The 20,977-nt window shown below is 41.6% G+C and overlaps 1 protein-coding gene across 1 annotated transcript in view; it reads left to right on the top strand.

Annotated features, from left to right (window-relative positions):
• Lekr1 (leucine, glutamate and lysine rich 1) overlaps nucleotides 1–20,977 on the top strand; it is a 185,636-nt gene that overhangs the window by 155,201 nt on the left and 9,458 nt on the right. Inside the window, exons 11-12 of the mRNA XM_052180402.1 lie at nucleotides 9,566–9,730; nucleotides 12,097–12,396. Of these exons, the coding sequence (XP_052036362.1) occupies nucleotides 9,566–9,730; nucleotides 12,097–12,396 (465 nt within the window). The remainder of the gene's footprint in view (nucleotides 1–9,565; nucleotides 9,731–12,096; nucleotides 12,397–20,977) is intronic.

Genomic DNA, 20,977 nt, shown 5'->3' with positions numbered 1-20,977 from the left:
GTGGTAGTTTAGTTCCTTGACTGTCTGCAGGCTGTGACACAGGAGACTGGAAACAGGCTAAGTGTGGCATCTGCTTTGAACTGAGAAGTCTGTGGAGATTAAAGTAGCAACAGCTCTCAAAGTAGCGTTTACAGAAGAACATTCTAAAGTGGAGGCGTGTGGGTGGGTGGTCTAGGACATGCATGTGGGCAAGCTTTAGCCAGGGAAGCCCAATCTGAGAGAAATAAAGAAGCGAACACTCACATACAACCACACAGGCCAGGAAACCTGTAATATACAGGACACGCAGAAGGCTCTTCCATAGCTGGCTTCCCATTCTTAGACATTGTTAGGCGTAGATTCAATGACAGTCTGATCCTAACAAATGTTAAAAGGAAGACCTAAAGTAAGTTGATTCTAAGATACTCCGCCATTCCCCAAACAGATATTACACACATTCATAGGAATAACATCATCCAGATTCTGAAAGACAAAGAGAAATGAGAACAAGCAGCTACCAAGGTAAAACTCATGGTGCCTGGTGTCTAAGCCATAATTTCCATACACAGAAAGAACTAGAAGACTACTAGATCTCAAAATGTAAAGAAAGATCAATGACTAAAATAACCAACTGAGATGGGCTGCAGAGTTGGCCCAGTCTCCAGGAAGACCCAGGTTCAGTTCCCAGCACCCACATAGTAGCTCATAATTGACTGTAACTCTAGTACCAAGGGCTCTGACGCTTTCTTCTGGCATTTACGGGTACCATACTTACATGATACAATGACATAGGTACAGCACCACACACTATACCAAAATATACCCATAACATAAAAGTAAATATTTTAAATGACTCAGAAAGACACAGATGCTAAGATTAGAAGATAAGAACGCTAAAACAGCTGATGTGAGTTTTTGCCATGTCCAAGAGTTATCATGTTAAGTTTAGTTCATCATGTTCGAGTTTAGTCATGCAAGCTATAAACAAGATGTAAACAGAAAGCCGCAAGAGCACATTGAGACAAGAGTGCACTGGATTCGCAAAGTCAGACGTCCAACAGGACAAGGGCAGTACACCTGAAAACACCTCAGACAGAAAGAAATGCTTTTCTATTAAAACAAGATTTTCTTTTAAAGTCTCAAAAATAGAAAAGCAGAGCATTGGTGAGGGGGCTCTGAGAGAAGCAGATGGCCTGATACTTGCAGTCAGAGTCCCTGAAGATCAGAGGAGAGAGTGGAGACACAAGGAACTGAAGAGATGATGGCGCATTGTTGATCATTTGGAAATAGATTTACAAAGCTCAACAGACCAAGCACAAGAAAGCAAACACACCAAAGGACACTGGAATCCAAATTCTCAAAAAAACAAAAGATAACTTTTCCTTCTTTCCTTCCTTCCTTCCTTCCTTCCTTTCCTTTCCTTTCCTTTCCTTTCCTTTCCTTCCTTTACTTCTTTCCTTTCTTCCTTTCTTCCTTTCTTTCTTTCCCTCCTCTCTTTCCTTCCCTCCTTTCTTTCTTTCCTTCTTTCCTCCTCCTCCTCCTCCTCCTTCTTCTTCTTCTTCCTCTTTTCTCTCTCTCTCTCTCTCTCTCTCTCTCTCTCTCTCTCTCTCTCTCTCTCTCTCTCTCTCTCTCTTTCTCTCTCTCTTTTTCTTTCCTTCAATCAGGAGGCTGGAAAGATGGAGAAAGGTAAAGAGTAGGTACCCCTCTTATAGAGGGCCCAGGTTCAGTTCCCAGCAGCAGTGATTGACTGCTCACAACCATCTGTATCTAGCCCCAGGGGATCTGATGTCTGTGGCCTCTGCAGGCCCCCATACTTATGCATACAACCCACATGCAGACACATATGCTTAATTCAAAGTAGAACAATTTTCCTTACACAGTATACATCAATTGCATTCCCTGCTCTCTGCTCCTCCCAGTTTCTCCCCATGTCCCATGCAGATGTAATCCCTTTCTCGCTCTCATTAGTAAAACATGCTTCTAAGAGCATATAATACAATATAATATACAAAACAAAAACTAACTCTTTGGAATTGGACAAAACAAACAAAAGGAAAAGAGGCCAAGAGATACCCAGAACTCAGAGATCTACTAGTTTGGCTCTTCAGGAATCCAATAAAAACACTAAGCCAGAGGACCTGGTGCAGGCCTGCGCATGCTTTCTCAGCCTCTGTAGTTCATATGCTGAGCTCATGTTGATTTAGAAGGACTTATTTTTGGGGTGTCCTCCATGCCCTCAGGTTCTTATACTCTTTTCACCTCATCTTCCTCGGGGGTTCCCTGAGCCCTTCCGGGAGGGATCTGCTAGGGACATCCCATTTAGGGCCTAGTGTTCCAAGGTCTCTCATCTCTGCATGTCCAGCTGTGAGTCTCTGTAAACTCTGTCCCCATCTGCTGCAGGAGGAAGCTCCCTGATGATAGCTGAGCAAGGCATCGATCGGTCGATGAGTCCAGCATTAGGAGCAATTGTTATCACTACAGTTTGCTTTAGTTTAGCCTAGGTCCCTGGGCTGTCTTGTGTCAGGCTCTTGGTCAACCTGACAGTATTGGATGAGTTCCTTTTCATGGAGTCCAATTAGGTATGGTCATTTGAATAAAAATGGTTTCTACAGACTCATATTTGAATGCATGATCAGCAGAGAGTAGTATTATTTTAAAGAATTAAGAGGTGTGGCCTTATTGGAGAAGGTGTGGCCTCATTAGAGGAAGAACTAAATATTCTGGATAATATGCTGGAGCTTTGGGTTTCAGAAGCCCACACTGGGTCCAGGCTCTCTTCCTGATTCCTGCCCAACCGTTTTGCAGCACCATTCTGCCTGCATGCTGCCTTCCCGCTCTGATGACAAATGGACTAAGCCTCTGAAACTGTGAGTGAGCCCCAACCAAATGCTTCCCATTGTAAGGGTTGCCTTCCCCTCTGCGTCTCCCCACAAGCACAGAACACAGACTGTAGCAGTCGGTTACTCGCCACATTGTGCATTGTGCCACCATTGCACTAGCGCATCTTACAGGCAGGACATCATTGTCAATCTAAGGATTTACGACAGGGTTGGTTTTTATGTTTCTCTTTTGGTAGTAAACAGAGTACCTTCTAGTACCAAAGATGCTAGAATGTATGAGTAAAGGTTCTAGGTAGGCACCAGCTCAACTTCTCCATGCTCAATGAGTTGTATAGATGCTGTCTTCAGCAATAGGGCTTGGCCATCAATTTGTGGAGAGCAACCTAAACTCTTGGCAACAGCCTGAGTTGTTTGGGGTTCCCATGGGACCTATTTGGCCAACAACTCAATTAACCTAGTAACCCAGTCTAGTAACCAGAAGCTTCATTTGGTGACAAGAGATAGCCAGTTGGGACTCTTCTCCCCCCATTATTTGGTGATTTTAGTTAGATAACCTTCATATGAGTATATATTTTAGGAAGCTTCTCCTCTATTAGGTTTCCGTACTACCCCATCAAATGTACCTGAATTGTATGTGTCTCTAACCATATTCTCTCTCTCCCCCTGCCTCCCCCCAACACATTCACCTATAGCTATCTATTCTATTCCTCCTTTCTAGTGAGAACTATCTTCCCCACTAGTCTCTTACTCTCTATCTAGTTTTTTGGGTCTACAGATTGTAGCTTGTTACCATTGACTTAATAGATTATATCCAAATCTGAGTTTATACATACCCTGCTTGTCTGTCTTTCTGGATCTAGGGTACCTCACTAAGTATGGTTTTTTTTTTCTACTTCCATCTATTAACTTGAGAATTTGCAATTCCTCTGTTGTATAAAGGTACCATATTTTTTTAATCCATTTTTCTGTTGAGGAACATCTAAATTGTTTTCAGTTTCTGACTGTTATGAATATAGCAGCAATAAATATGGCTGAGTGTCTGTATGGCAGGATGAAGCATCCTTTGGGCAGATGTCCAGTAGTTGTATAGCTGGGTCTTAAGGTAGATTGAGTCCCGTCTTCCTAAGAAACCACCACACTGATCCACAGTGGCTATATGAGTTTGAGTTTGCACTCCCACTAGAAATGAAGGGAGTGTCCCCTTACTCAGTATCCTCACCAGAATGAGCTGTCACTTGTTCTATTGATCTTAGCCATTCTGACAGGTATAAGATGAACTCTCAGTGTGGTTTTGATTTGCCTTTGGCCAAAGTTGTCGAATATTTTTCAGCCATTTGAGATTCCTCTTTTGAGAATTCTGTTTAGATCTGTACTCCATTTTTTAATTGGGTTACATGTTTTCTTGATATCTAGGTTTTTTTTTAATGCTGTATATATTTTGGATATTAGTTAACCATCTATGTGATATGTACTTGTAAAGAGTCTTTTCCCAAAGTAGGGTGCCACTCTTTCTGGATCACGGCATCCTTTGCCATTCAGAAGCTTCTCAGTTGGATGTGGGCCCATGTATTAATTATTGATGTAAGTGCCTGTGTTAATGATGCCCTGTTCAGAAAGGCTGTTCCTGTTCTAGTGAATTCAAGGGTATTTTCCACTTTCTCTTCTGTTCTTCTATCAGGTTCAGTGTATCTATTTGATGTTGAGGTTTTTGATCCATTAAGAATTGAGTTTTTTGCAGGGTAGTAAGTATGGATCTATTTGAATTCTTTTACGTGTAGCTTCCTAGTTTGACCAGCACCATTTGTTGAAGATGCTGGCCTTTCCCAATGTGTGTATCTGGATTCTCTGTCAAAACTCATGTGTCCATAAGATGTATGGATTTATGACCAGATCTTCAATTCTATTTCATTGACATGTCTGGTTTTATGCCAATATCATAAATCTGTAGTACAACTTAAAATTGGGAATTATGGTATCTCCTCCACTTCTTTTATTATTCAACATTGTTTTAGCTAGCTTTCATTTTTTTGTATTTAAATTTAAAATAATTATTTTTAAAAGGACAAAATCAGAAGACTAGTGGTACAGCTCAGTAGTAGAGCACTTACCTAGAAAGAGCAAGACTCTGGATTCAATCCACAAAAGATATTACCAGGGACAAAAATCATTTCATAATAATAGTCTTTTCAGTAAAAGAACATAATAATCCTAAATGCTCAAGTGAGTTCAAATCTCCAACACCCATGTTAAAAGTTAGTCATGGCTTCTTACCATGTGGGATAGAGAGGCAGGCATTAGCTTCAGCTTGGTGCTCCGGCATAGCTCCAAATTCATTGGAGGATCCTGCATCAAGGGGAGAGGGGTGCAGAGATGAAGAGCAGGACACTCGATGTCTCTCTCAGGTTTCTGCATGTGTTCTCATGGGTGCACATATGCACCATACACAGTCACACACATACTCACAAAGTAGATATAAAATCACATATAAGGCTGTTATATACGATATATAAATACATGAAGCAAAACCTGATAGAACTGCAAGGAGAAAATGAGGAGATGCAGTCTAGAAATTAGAATCTTTCTCTTAATGATATAAAATTATTTATACAGACTTAAAAACAAGCAAAAATCAGTAAGAATACATAGCTTGGAAATTGCATATTAATTTATTTTTAAAAACTACACTGAAGAATACTAATCACCAACTTGACACAGGTGCTTGCAGTGCCTCCACTACCCAATACTATACATATTCTTCTCATGCGCCCATGAAGCATTTACCAAAAATGGACCACAGTTTGTTACACATTGTAAAGGAAATAAAACATACAAAGTATTTTCTCTGACCACATTGAAATCAAATGAGTCATTAATAGAAATATTGTAGTATTTTGAAACTAAAAAAACATTGAATCTGTATCCGTAACGACCGTGCTGTGTAGGATGCGGGAAGACAGGATTTATGGAAGAACCAGGCCCCGGAGCCTGTGGGTCATCTTGGTGGATTGCTTAAGCTCCTTGAAGCTGTTTCACCTGCTTTTCTCCTGTTACCAACATTTTGTTTGTATGCAAAATGATGGCTTTAATTTTGGCAGGTCCTGCTCCCTCTGAGCCTCCTCCTCAATCTAAACAAAGGAAAATAGTGATTCCAAACAGTATTTGATCCTAGTATTAGGAAAGTAGTACAACACTTGATTTTTAGGAGATATATTTTCACAAATGATCTGTTCATTGTTAAATAGAAATGATTGGTCTGACTCCTGGTTTGGGATCTGACATCCTAACTGGTTTGAAAGGTAATGGCGAATAACCGTTAGTTATATCGTCACGTGGGGACTGCCTCTGTGCATGGCAAAGAATAACAGAGTCAGTCACAGACCTTTCACTTAGCAAAGAGTGAAAAGATGGTACTCTGCCCATCAATATTAGATACAGATTGTTAAGAAAAATACTGACAACGTGTTTCAGTAACAAACACAAAAGGAATTTGAGAAGCAACTTCTAGAGTGTTCTGAGGTCCCCCGGAAGCTGTTGGCGAGGATGCGAATTGAACCAGGAGAGGTTCAATGAATGAAAAACAAAATGAAAGCCTGGGCATCGTACTCAGGTTTTACTCTGCGTAATTTCTGAGCTTGCATAATATTTGTGCTTATTTTTTTTAGAAATATGTTTCCCCACACTTGTTAAAATAACTTAGTTATTACATATGAAATAATTTGTGCTTTATTTGAACACCATCAGCAAAATAATTTGTATAAAACTTGTCTTGCCTTCTAAGCTACTCTGTCCGTTTATATAAAAACATAAGCAGACACTTGCCTGAATTCGTCTTCTCAGTGGTAAGTAAGTGATGCAGTGAAGTAGCGCACTGTGGTCATGTTCTTCTCAGGACAGAATTGGTGGCCTTGTGCTATGACGACACCTGGTCGCAGCTTCCCTCGGGTTTTGGAGATCCCACCAGAAGAGAATCTCTCCTTGTCTTTCTCAGTTGGTGCACACTGGAAGCAACCGGCACTGCTCCAAACTCTTCCTCTTTCCCATGCCCCCTTTGTCCGTTTTTTCTTTCCTCCTTCTCCTGTAACAGTTCTAAGGTAAGAGGACCCACGTGCTGAGACAGGCCGGAGCTCTCCGCTTGCTGAGGTGCTGGTCACCTCACCCTTCCCTTCCTGCTCCAGCTCTGTATCTCATCTCTGACCGGGACCCTCTGACCTCCTCAGTAACCCCCTTGCCTATGAACAGAATTAAAGAAGCTCTGTCTTTAAAAGGCCCTTCCCAAGCCCCCTGTCATCTAGTTTGTAGTTTATCCTGTCCCACTTTACGTAATTTTACAAGATATAGTCTGTCCTAAAATAATTTCTGGCATCTGCCAATCAACCACACAGGTTTCTTTTCCAATTTACCACTTGGTACTTAAGTGCCCTAGCACACATTTTGTCCCCGCGTGCTCCATAATGTTTAAGGTGCTGAAGGTCCAGCTTAGTGCCAGAGCTCTTTGTAGCTCACATGCAGTCCTAGAATCCACACCCAGCCCCAGTGCAAAAGTTAGAAAAGAGTGGGAAAGGAAAAGGAGAAGGGTCATGGAGAAAGATAAAGAGGGAGAAAGAAAAACATTGGACAACAAAGAAATCAGGTTGCTTAAAAAAACAAAAACAAAAAAAACCAAACCAAACCAAAAAGTGTCTGAGCAATGTATGAACTGTTAAAGCTTAAGGTTCTGCCTTGAGCGTCTCAGTTTCTTCCTCACCAGTTGCTGGCTTCTCCATCCCCACCCAGTCTTGCTGGAGCCCAGCAGTCAGTGGTTAACACACTGGGAGTCAGGATGGAGAAAGCCCAAAGATGCAGAGCTCAGGCTGCATCTCCAGAGTCCTGGCCAGGGGACAGGGAGCCGGAATCCAGCCTGCGCATGCTTACCAAGCACACACCCCATGTGGGAAGGGGTTCCCTGTCAGTCCACACAAGGGTAGCCTAGTAAAAAGGTCATGTGAGAAGTTTTGGGTTTTTCTTTTTTAATTAATGCATCGAGAAACCATTAAGAGAATAAAATAACCTATACTTTGTGAAGAATGCTGTCTTACAGAACATGGACTGGAGAACGTCCTTTGTCTGGAGAATTAGTATAGCAGAATGGGTCGAAAACTTCTTTTGTTGGATGTGGAGGGGAGGGAATATCTGGAAAGATTTGCTGTGTCCAGACATTGTCAAGCCTCTTATTCAGTGACATTTACCTAGGAGTTGTCCACCTAGGGGCGGGGCAGGCGGTCACAAGCCTCTGATCTTCAGCGGACGCCCTTCCCCCTCAAGGTCACTAGTAACCTTCCCCCAATCAATGTAGAAGTGTCTTTTGAGAGAGAGCCAAAATATCTCCTCTTGTTGTGTCTACGCTTTGCCAGTTCTGTCCTCAGACAGTAAATCCTACCAGTCATGGGGCTGGTCTCCTCACATTATTTAATCTAACGGGCTTCCTGTAAAGTTTGTTAGCAAACTTTCTGTGTCATGGTATCTCAGTTCCAGGGATCCTGTGAGAAATTAAGGCTGACCTCGTTCCTTCTTTAAATGACCAGAAACAGAGTCAGAAACAGTAGGGGTTAACAGTCTCTTCCCAGTTCGATTGGCATTCACCACACACCAAAGGATTTATCATCTGAGCACGGCACAGGGTAGAGCTGGAGCTGATCCGGTGAGGGATCTCATCTCTGATCGCAGAAGACGAAATCTGCGGCGGTTACTCGGTTATTTCCAGGTTTCTTGTCTCTTGCTCTAGTAGGCAGAGCCAAAGCCAACAGTTAAAATCCACATTGAAGAAGATGTTGGCTGAACTACAGGAAAAACTGCTTAATGCTTAGAAATGGAAACTCCTGCTGGGGAAGCAGTGAGTTATGGTTCTGTGATGTGTGAGGCGCTGTGGGACAGCCTTCCACGTCAGTTCTGTGGCAGAGACGGCAGGGCTTGCATGTGGAGGCCGTCTCCACGGGCTGTGGAATTCTTGCCCATGCCACAGCCTTACACGGATGCTGTGCCTCATTTAATCCTCATAAAGGCCCCTAAAGGAACTAGTTAAAGCCCCACCAGGAGAGCTTATGGTCACAAACTTAAGGACACAGCCAGCAAGTGTCAGATCCATCTCAAACTAAAGTCCTTACTGTTGTTTCCACAGTTCCTGAGGCGTGAGAGTCTGAACCAGGGGTTTCTAGAGTCCCTTCCAGCACCGTGATTCCATTGGAGTCTACATGTGGATGTAGACGACTGTTCTCCATCCATTCTAGTGTCACTCACATTAACATGTCAGCCTGTGACTCTGTACTGAATTGTGACCGGCCATGTGACAGAGCCACTTGACACTTCGGATTCAGTTCTGTTTTAGGCTAAACGTGGTCTAACCTCAGTATGGGAGTGTTTGTTTTGTTTTTGTTTTTGTTTTTATTCTGTTTTGTTTTTCAGGGCTGTTGATGAGGACCGAGTTAGCAGACTAAATGAGTAAGCTTTTAAGTGGTTTTAAGTATAAATGACTCAGCTTTAGTTCTAAGAACTGTCATCTCTAAGTTTTCAGTTTTAGTTACTAGAATATTTGACCCAGGGTCAACTTGGAGGAGATAACTTCTCAGTTAACATTTTTAATACTAAAAATTTTAAAGTACTTTAATTAAAAACGTGATATTTGGCTATTTTAAAACTTACTCTGAGAATACACTGGATGTACTTATTTCAAGGTAAAATGGCTTTGTATGTTTTACCATGCTGTTTTCCAGATCGAAGCTGAACTCAGCAAGGAAAGAGCCCGGCATCTCATTGAGTTCCAGGACCAAGCTCTTCTCTTTAAGGAGGAAGCTAAATTGGAACTTGACATTGAAAAAGAAAAACACCAGGAAATAATCCGGAAGTATCAGCAAGAACAGGAGGGCCTGCAAAAGAAGGTTTGTCAGCACTGCTGGTGCTATGCTCCAGTGACTCACAAGGCATGCACCCCTCGAGCATGCGCAGTGGCACATGCTGCATGCTCCCCTCGGGCATGCGCAGTGACACACGCCCCCATGCTCCCCTCGGGCATGCGCAGTGACACATGCTGCATGCTCCCCCTTATGCATTCCTTCCTTTCCACACGTTTGCTCTACTACCCACACAGATAAATGGTTTGCTTTGCCTGTTCTTCAGAAAGGATGCTGGAGATAAATTACAGAAGCACACAACCAAGCTCTGTATGCATCTGTTTTCTACTGACATCAACTTATCTTTAAAACTGACTTCACTGCATGACTTATAACTAGCATGGCTACATAATCCGGCATCAAAGGATAATAAAGAATTTTATACAATTAAATTTTTCCTTCCTAGACTTTCTTAACTGAAGATATTTTAATTCTAATTAGTTTTAAGCATTTTTGGATGAGGAAAAAAAATACTATAATAAGCAAAGAGTCCATTGAAGTACTCTGCCTATGTGTGAAGATGGAAAGTTTAGCCACTTCAGAGTCTGTGATGAACAAGGAGAACCAGCCTCTAGAGTCCATGACACATGCAGTTAGTACCTGGCCCCACCCAGAAGGCTATGCAGGTGCTTCTGTCCTGAAATTCTTGATGATTTCATCTTTGAATCTATGAATGTTTTAGGTGAAATCCTGTTAAAACAATGAAGTGTGTGCTGGGAACTTGGTGTCACTGCTCCCCTGATGGCCTGGTCTGTCTGGGACAGGTCCTCACATCTTCCCACAGAGTTCCTGGCACCAAAGGCTCCTGGAGTGGCCGTCTCCTCTCTGCCTTCAGCTCACGACTAAAGCTGCCCTGAATAGCTTAGAACTTTATGGGCAGAGAAATGCAAACAAAATATGCCATTATTTACAAAAGCTCTAAATTTAAATATTTTAGGTGAAATCTGATGTTTTAAACGTTGACTCCTATTTTTAAAATCCAAACTTATTTGTGGGTCTGTGAAGCTCCTGTCACAAGGACAGCTTGCTCTGTGTCTTTGTCAGTTTTGCTCTGGGGGAAGGGAAACCATTTGTTCAGACCCAATGACCCTCTCTTCCTTCTTCTCGATTAGTTGAAAATAGTAGAATATTAATTTCTGAAATGACTCCTGGTGGTGAACAGATTTCTTCCCAAAGTTATTCCTTATGTAAATTTAACATTTGAAACAAAGTTTAGATGCACAGTGTTTTTAAGCAGTGTCCACAGAGCTCTGGGAGCTCGCTCGTGCCTGTGCCATTTCCAGGCCTCATGGCTCCTTTCCTACTAGAGTGTAAGTAGAGGACCTTAGGGGAGCTTCTGCAAGCCTGCCCTGCTCTTGTGCCTTCCTTTTTGTTTTATAAACAACAGCTCACAGACCGGGCACTCGCCTTGAAGCCGTGGCCGGCAGAGGCCACAGTGGTGCTCTTGCCTTGCTTGGGATTTCAGGCATGAGCCACCAAGCTTAACTTTTTGTTTTTTAAGGGGAAAGAAAAGTCTTTTCCATTCTGAAGGGAGGCTTTGGGCAGAAGGTTCCCTCAGTTGTTGTCTCATGTTCTGAGTAAGGCGAGAGGAGACACCTTTGCACCGTGTCCTGGTGTCCTCCAGAGCTGCCATAGTGACAGCAGAGTGGCCACGTGCCTTTCAGTTCAGTTCGCTCCAATGTGACACTTCTTCTGTCATATTGGTTGGACTGCCAATGCTCAGTAGCTAGTCCTGTCTCGTCCCAGCCAATTCACCAGTCGTGGCAGATCAGCCCTAGTGGCAAAGGGATTTTACCATTAAAATTAGATACAAAGTTGACCTGAGAGAGGTGGGGGATGGTGATTTTAATCATTTACTGGTACCCCACTATCCTTACATGTAGAACAGTACAGAATGTTTGTGATCACAAGACATGGGAAGGTGCAGCTATAAAAGACTGAGCTAGTGTCTGGGGTGCATCTATCCATGTCTAAGAAAGAAAGAATAGATCCCAGGTAAACTTGGCATTCTGATGTGAATGGGGCTCAACAGTGGTGTTCTCCAAAACCAGTCAGGGACCTGGAGGTTTCAGAGCCTAGCCACGCCCTGTCCCATCTGTTTGTGGAAACTCGTTACTTTTGGGAGCTGGATCCAGTCACAGAGATTTAAATATTTCCAAGGATACCCAAGTAGTTAATAGGATACCATTTTAGGAAATAAATAAAAGTCTGTGTTGACTTAAAAAAATCTGAAGGCCTATATATGTCCTGGGATGAAAGCACACTGGCTCATTAGAAGAAGCTGAACAACAGCGAGGGCGCTATAGCTCCCCAGAAACAGTTGTCTGCATACTAACATGAAGCTTATCTTACAGATAGCTGACCTAATCGCAGATGCTACAAAGGACCTGCGGCTGGAAGTGGCCTCTCTCCAAGAAAAGCTCCATGAGTCCCATGCTCGATACACAGAAGAGTCTGAATCAAAGAAAAAAGAAATTGAAGACTTGAAAACTCTGGTTGCAGAATTCGAGTGCCGTTTGAAGAAGGAAACTGGCCATGATGATTCAGTTTCCGAAGAGTTGAAGAAGGAAATGAAACAGAAGTCAGATGAGCTGGAAAGAGTAAGACTGGCCCAGACACAGCTGCTGCAGCAGTTCAGCCAGTCACAGGAAGAGGTAGGAAGCTGATAACCCGCAGTGAGGAGCATGGCCAGTTAAAACACAGACAGACAGACAGACACAAAAGTGACAGGCAGTTGGAGGTCAAGGGGAGAGCCACAGGCTGGCTCCCAGGCATCCCTTAGCTTCTGTGGGACAGTTCTTCTTTTTAAGTATCATTTATTCTGTGAGAATCTCATATGCACATATCTATATCTCTGTTGGTCATTTTCATACATATCCCTTCCCTTCTTTCAACTCATGAATCCCCTATGCCCTCTTCCCAACCTGATGTTTGGTGTTTGGTTTTGTTTAATAACAGTCTGGTTAGTGCTGCCCATAGATCCATGAGTGTGCAGCCATCTCCCGGGGCTTGGTCCATCTACCAGGGGCCACACCCCTAGAGAAAGCCTGACTGTCTTTCCCCTAACAGTCATCAGCTAGGGGTGGGAGGCTCACGTGCCCCTCCCCCTCCCAGCTGGACCGTGGCCTGGCCCGACCCTGTGTGGCTCTTGTATGAGCAGCTTCAGCCTCTACAAGATTCAAAAGTACAAGAGTGTTGTTGTGTCCTGAAGAAAGCCCAACCTTATTTCTTAGAGTCTTTCTGTTCCCTCTTCCACCAAGTTCTGTGAACCCTGGGGGCACTGGTGTGATATTGATGCCCCATTTTTGGCTGAGCCCTTCCTAGGAACTAGTCCCATGCAGCAAATAATCACTTAAAAGCTCCATGCCTCAGAGTCTCACAGATCAGATCTTACTTGCTGTAATAGTAAATCTTTGTCAAGGAAAATGTCAGAGCACATGTTGCTTACATTTAAGAAAAATATGGACAACATGAAGATAATTTGAGTTTCATGTTTTACAGCTCTGTCAACCTGAACTTGTAAGACAATTTACATGATTTTGTCTTCTGTCTTACGTATGTAAGACATAATTTCATATGTAATTATTTCAGTAGTGTTTTCTTGGACTGAATTAGGCTTATTTTTATTGAGAAATTTTTATCTCTGAATTATTTATGATGAATTGCTAAACATTTTAGAAATAGTATAACAATTAATCATAATGTTTGATCCCAAATATTGGCAATATAGCATATAAAGATGAATGGATGGTTTTGAATGTTAGTGAGAGATAAGATTCCTGTCAGCCGCATTGGCACATTAATAAAGAAGCAAATGTAAAGTGCTGGCAATAATATCGTTTATTAATAATAAAAAACATCTCTTGCTATATTTAAATTGCCGACCAAAACTGAGAACTTATATCACCATAAAGATGAACTATGGGATAGATAAAGTGCTAAGTAAGAGCAATGTCTAGCTTTATGTGCAGCCTTATTTATGTGCCACAGGTGAGGAGCTAACCAGCAATCCTGGAGAGTTTCACAGGGTCACACAATGAGAGAGGCAACTCAAACTTGACTCTTAGTGGGACAGAGATTCCTATTCCAGGAAGACGTTTTGATTCTTAATCTTCAGGGTAACCTCAGTCTTAGCCCACAGTATTTCCTAGTCAAGATCACTTACTTTTACTCTAAAAGTGAATAAGGCCAAAACAAATAAACACAAAATGGTAAAGACAATCCCACTTGGGCCGGGGGAGGAGGGCCCCAGAGGGCCAACCAGTTATGTCACGAAGGAGGACAGCAGCTCAGTGCAGGTGGGAGAGGCATAGGAGCACACTGGAGAAACTGAGGGAAGAGGAACTGCTGACTCACTTCTGCTGGGTCCATACTAACACTCTCATGGAAAACATCGGGCTAAAGGAGAGAAAGGACTCGCAATCTGAAGCTGAAAGAATGGCAATGTAAAATCTAAGTAAGAAGTGACCCATCCAGAGGACAAGTGGAGAAAGAACAGGGCCAAATGTTTAAAAAATGCAAATAATTATCTATATAGGTGTTGAGCACTATGCTAGATAAAATAGTGGTATAATTATGAAAAAATGGTAACTACCTTCTGGGAAATGTTAAAGAAATGACCTATACAGAAATTTATCACATGAAAACCTTAGACTGAAGAGTAGAGACACCCTATATTACAAGCCTATAATTTATCACTACTTGATAAATTACCCCCAAACTCAGTGACTTCGAACAATAAGAGTTCATAGTCTCATTTCTTTTTTGAAAGATTTATTTACTTCTATTTATGTGTGCATATGTGTCTGCGTGAGTGTACGTCTATAGGTGCTGGTGCATACAACTGTGCTCACCAGCGGAGGTCAGAAGAGGGTGTCAGGTGTCCTTGTCTGTCACTCTTAGCCTGTTGGAGACAGAATGTCTCCCTGAACCTGGGGACAGCAAGCCCCCACCATCCTCCTGTCTCTGCCACCCACAGAGATGGAGTTACAAGTGTGTACAAGACATCCCTCAATTCTGTGCCACATGGGCATCTCCATAAAAGAACGCACATTGTCTACTGGCCTCCCTCAGAACCAGTGGAGGAAGGGTGCCAAGACAGAGGCCACAGTCCTCGGGTAACCCAGCAGTGACAGCTCATGGCTTTCTGTTTTCTACAAATGAGCCAGTGAATCCACCCCACAGTAAGATAGTCCACCCAATATGTGATGATCAGAAAAGTGGCCTGGGCCATTGAAAGCTTCCGTATGTGTCACTTTTGCTGTGATTTGTTTTCTATTGCTGTCATTAAACACCATGATCACAGCAATAAAAGGAAAAGTTTAGTTGACCTTAAACTTCCAGAGGGCTAGTGCTTCTGGTGGTGAACCAAGGGGATAGGATGGTGTGGTAGAAGCCATCTGCAACCTTGCATTTTTTCACCCGTCTACTTTGTTCCCAGAAATAACAACTCTGAGACTTTTTACATCTGAAAAAAAACTGTTTAAGCCAATAGCTTTGTCTCTGTTCCCCAACTAACTCATATCTTAATTGCTCAAATTTTATTGGGGGGGGGGGATTTGGTTTTTTTGAGACAGGGTTTCTCTGCATAGTCCAGGCTGTACTGGAACTCACTCTGTAGACCAGGGTGGGCTCTAATTCAGAAATTTGCCTGCCTCTGCCTCCCAGAGTGTTGGGATTACAGGTGTGCACCACCACCAGCAGGCTTTTCTTTCTTTTTTTTTTTTTTTTTTTGGATTTGCCAATTTTTTTTAATTATAAGTCCTGACACATGGCTGGTTACCTGGTCCTCATTTTCATATGACAGTCTTATTCTGTGTCTTGGAAAATCTGCGGAATGTCCCACCTTCTAATCCTGCCTCAGCTCATTGGCCATTCAGCCTTTTTTTTTTTATTTTCTATATTCTTTGCTTACATTCCAAATAATTTCCCCTTTCCCGGTTTCCCCCTCCCTATAAGTCCCATAATCCCTCTTCCCTCCGCCCATTCTACAATCAACCCCCTCCCACTTCTCTGTCCTTATAATCCCCTACATTGCTGCATCAAGACTTTCCAGGACCAGGGCCCTCTCCTTCCTTGTTCTTGGGAATCATTTGATATGCTAATTGTGTCTTCAGTATTCAGAGCTTCTGGGTTAATTAATATCCACTTATCAATGATTGAATTCCATGTGTATTCTTTTGTGATTGGGTTACCTCGCTTAGGATGGTATTTTCCATTTCCAACCATTTGCCTAAAAAATTCATGAATTCATTGTTTTTAATTGCTGAGTAGTATTCCATTGTGTAAATATACCACATTTTCTGTATCCATTCCTCCATTGAGGGACATCTGGGTTCTTTCCAGCTTCTGGCTATTATACATAAGGCAGCTATGAACATAGTGGAGCATGTGTCCTTATTGCATGCCTGGGAATCCTCTGGGTATATGCCCAGGAGTGGTATAGCAGGGTCCTCTGGAAGTGTCATGCCCAGTTTTCTGAGGAACCACCAGACTGATTTCCAGAGTGGTTGTACCATCTTACAACCCCACCAGCAGTGGAGGAGTGTTCCTCTTTCTCAAAATCCTTGCCAACACTTGCTGTCTCCTGAGTTTTTATTCTTGCCATTCTGACTGGTGTGAGGTGAAATCTCAGGGTTGTTTTGATTTGCATTTTCCTAATGACTAATGATGCTGAACATTTCTTAAGGTGCTCCTCAGCCATCCGAAGTTCTTCAGGTGAAAATTTTTCGTTTAGGTCTGTAACCCATTTTTAATAGGGTTATTTGGTTCTCTGGGTTCTACCTTTTTGAGTTCATTGTATAGATTGGATATTAGCTCTCTGTCAGATGTAGGGTTGGTGAAGATCTTTTCCCAATTTGTTGGTTGCCATTTTGTCCTTTTGGCCGAGTCTTTTGCCTTACAAAAACTTGGTAATTTTATAAGGTCCCATTTGTCAATTCTTGATCTTAGAACATAAGCTATTGGTGTTCTGTTCAGGAACTTTTCCCCGGTGCCCATGTCCTCAAGGGTCTTCCACATTTCTTTTCTATTAGTTTCAGTGTGTCTGGTTTTATATGGAGGTCCTTGATCCACTTGTAGCTGAACTTAGCACAAGGAGATAAGAATGGATCAATTCACATTCTTCTGCATGCTGACCTCCAGTTGAACCAGCACCATTTGTTGAAAAGGCTATCTTTTTTCCACTGGATGGTTTCTGCTCTTTTGTCAAAGATCAAGTGACCATAGGTATGTGGGTTCATTTCTGGGTCTTCAATCCTATTCCATTGATCTACCTGCCTGTCAGTGTACCAATACCATGCAGTTTTTAACACTATTGCTCTATAGTACTGCTTGAGGTCCAGGATACTGATTCCCCCTGAAGTTCGTTAGCTGTTGAGAATAGTTTTAGCTATCCTGGGTTTTTTGTTATTCCATATGAATTTGAGAATTGCTCTAACTATATGAAGAACTGAGTTGGGATTTTAATGGGGATTTCATTGAATCTGTATATTGCTTTAGGCAAGATGGCCATTTTTACTATATTAATCCTGCCAATCCACAAGCATGGAAGATTTTTCCATTTTCTGAGGTCTTCTTCAATTCCCTTCTTCAGAGACCTGAAGTTCTTGTCATACAGATCTTTCACTTGTTTGGTTAGAGTCACACCAAGATACTTTATATTGTTTGTGGCTATTGTGAATATTCATAAGGGATATTGGCCTGTAGTTCTCCTTCTTTGTTGGATCTTTGTGTGGTTTTGGTATCAGCGTAATTGTGGTTTCGTAGAACGAGTTGGGTAGTGTTCCTTCTGTCTCTATTTTGTGGAATAATATGAAGGGTATTGGTGTTAGGGCTTATTTGAAGGTCTGGTCCTGTGCTTTTTTTTGGTTGGAAGACTTTCTATGACCCCTTCTATTTCTTAAGGGGTTATGGGACTGTTTAGATGATCTATTTGATCCTGATTTAATTTTGGTATTTGGTATCTGTCTAGGAAATTGTCCATTTCTTCCAGATTTTCCAGTTGGGTTGCATATAGGCTTTTGTAGTAGGATCTGATGATTTTTTGAATTTCCTCTGTTTCTGTTATTATATCTCCCTTTTCATTTCTTTCTTTTTTTAATTTTTTTTATTCGATATAATTTATTTACATTTCAAATGATTTCCCCTTTTCTAGCCCCCCCACTCCCCGAAAGTCCTGTAAGCCCCCTTCTCTTCCCCTGTCCTCCCACCCACCCCTTCCCACATCCCCGTTCTGGTTTTACCGAATACTGTTTCACTGAGTCTTTCCAGAACCAGGGGCCACTCCTCCTTTCTTCTTGTACCTCATTTGATGTGTGGATTATGTTTTGGGTATTCCAGTTTTCTAGGTTAATAACCACTTATTAGTGAGTGCATACCATGATTCACCTTTTGAGTCTGGGTTACCTCACTTAGTATGATGTTCTCTAGTTCCATCCATTTGCCTAAGAATTTCATGAATTCATTGTTTCTAATGGCTGAATAGTACTCCATTGTGTAGATATACCACATTTTTTGCATCCACTCTTCTGTTGAGGGATACCTGGGTTCTTTCCAGCATCTGGCTGCTATGAACATAGTAGAGCATGTATCCTTATTACATGGTGGGGAATTCTCTGGGTATATGCCCAGGAGTGGTATAGCAGGATCTTCTGGAAGTGAGGTGTCCAGTTTTCGGAGGAACCGCCAGACTGATTTCCAGAGTGGTTGTACCAATTTGCAACCCCACCAGCAGTGGAGGAGTGTTCCTCTTTCTCCACACCCTCTCCAACACCTGCTGTCTCCTGAATTTTTAATCTTAGCCATTCTGACTGGTGTAAGATGAAATCTTAGGGTTGTTTTGATTTGCACTTCCCTAATGACTAATGAGTTTTGCCGAATACTGTTTCACTGAGTCTTTCCAGAACCAGGGGCCACTCCTCCTTTCTTCTAGTACCTCATTTTTTGATTCTACCTCCCATGCTCATGGATCGGTAGAATCAATATAGTTAAAATGCAGATTCAATGCAATACCCATCAAAATCCCAACTCAATTCTTCACAGAGTTAGAAAGAGCAATTATCAAATTCATCTGGAACAACAAAAAATCCAGGATAGCTAAAACTATTCTCAGCAACAAAAGAAAATCTGGGGGAATCAGTATCCCTGACCTCAAGCAATACTACAGAGCAATAGTGTTAAAAACTGCATGGTATTTGTACAGTGACAGGCAGGAGGATCAATGGAACAGGATTGAAGATCCAGAAATGAACCCACACACCTATGGCCACTTGATCCTCGACAAAGAGGCTGAAAACATCCAATGGAAAAAAGATAGCCTTTTCAACAAATGGTGCTGGTTCAACTGGAGGTCAGCATGCAGAAGAATGCGAATTGATCCATCCTTGTCTCCTTGTACTAAGCTCAAATCCAAATGGATCAAGGACCTCCACATAAAGCCAGACACTCTGAAGCTAATAGAAAAGAAACTGGGGAAGACCCTTGAGGACATCGGTACAGGGAGAAAGTTTCTGAACAGAACACCAATAACGTATGCTCTAAGATCAAAAATTGACAAATGGGACCTCATAAAATTACAAAGTTTCTGTAAGGCAAAGGACACCATCAAGAGGACAAATCGACAACCAACAAATTGGGAAAAGATCTTCACCAATCCTACATCAGATAGAGGGCTAATATCCAATATATATAAAGAACTCAAGAAGTTAGACTCCAGAAAACCGAACAACCCTATTAAAAAATGGGGTACAGAGTTAAACAAAGAATTCTCACCTGAAGAACTTCGGATGGCGGAGAAGCATCTTAAAAAATGCTCCCTTTTCATTTCTAATTTTGTTAATTTGGATACTGTCTCTGTTCCCTTTGGTTAGTCTGGTTAAGGGTTTAACTATCTTGTTGATTTTCTCAAAGAACCAGCTCCTGGTTTGTTGATTCTTTGTATGGTTTTGTTTCTACATGATTGATTTCAGCCCTGAGTTCCAATGGTTTCCTGTCTTCTACTCCTCCTGGGTGAATTAGCTTCTTTTGTTCCAGGGCTTTCAGGTGTGCCATTAAGCTGCTAGTGTATGCTCTCTCCAGTTTCTTTTTGGAGGCACTCAGGGCTATGAGTTTTCCTCTTAGAACTGCTTTCATTGTGTCCCATAGATTTAGGTATGTGTGTCTTCATTTTCATTCAATTCTAAAAAGTCTTTCATTTCATTCTTTATTTCTTCTTTGGCTAAGGTATCATTGAATAGGGTATTGTTCAGCCTCCATGTGTATGTAGGCTTTCTGTTGGTTTTGCTTCTATTACAGACAACTCTTAACCCATAGTGATCTGACAAGAGGCATGGAAAGAGTTTGATCTTCTTATATTTGTTGAGATCTGTCTTGTTACCAATTATATGGTTGATTTTGGAGAAGGTACCATGAGGTGCTGAGATAAAGGTATATTCTTTTGCTTTAGGATGAAATATTATATATATATATATATATATATATATATATATATATATATATATATATATATATATATGTTAAATCCAATTGGTTCAATGCTTCAATTAGTTTCACTGTGTCCCTGTTTAGTTTCTATTTTCCTGATCTGTCCATTGAGGAGAGTGTAGTGTTGACGTCGCCCACAATTATTGTGTTAGGTGCAATGTGTGCTTTGAGCTTTAGTAAAGTTTCTTTTACAAATGAGGGTGCCCTTGCATTTGGAGCATAGATGTTCAGATGGCAAGTTCTTCTTGATGGATTTTCCCCTTGACCAGTAAGAAGTGTCCTTCCATGTCTCTTTTGATGACATTAGGTTGAAAGTCAATTTTATCTGATATTAAAATGGCTGCTCTGGCTTGTTTCCTGAGACCATTTGCTTGTAAAATTGCCTTCCAGCCTTTTACTCTAAGGTAGTGTTTGTCTTTAACACTGAGGTGTGTTTCCTGTAAGCAGCAAAATGTAGGGTCCTGTTTACGTATCCAGTCTGTTAGTCTATGTCTTTTTATTGAGGAATTGAGTCCATTGATGTTAAGAGATATTAAGGAATAGTGATTATTACTTCCTGTCATTTTTGATGTTATTTTTATATTTGAGGGGTTATCTTCTTTTGGATTTGATGAAAGAAGTTTATTATCTCCCTTTTTCCAGGGTATAGTTTCCTTCCTTGTATTGATGTTTTACACCTTTTATCCTTTGTAGGGCTGGGTTTGTGGAAAGATATTGTGTAAATTTGATTTTGGTATAGAATATCTTGGTTTC

This window comes from Apodemus sylvaticus, chromosome 4, assembly GCF_947179515.1.
Source record: "Apodemus sylvaticus chromosome 4, mApoSyl1.1, whole genome shotgun sequence".
Taxonomy (NCBI): Eukaryota; Metazoa; Chordata; class Mammalia; order Rodentia; family Muridae; genus Apodemus; species Apodemus sylvaticus.
The sequence above is the reverse complement of the archived record's forward strand: the minus strand, read 5'-3'. Positions and strand labels throughout refer to the sequence as shown.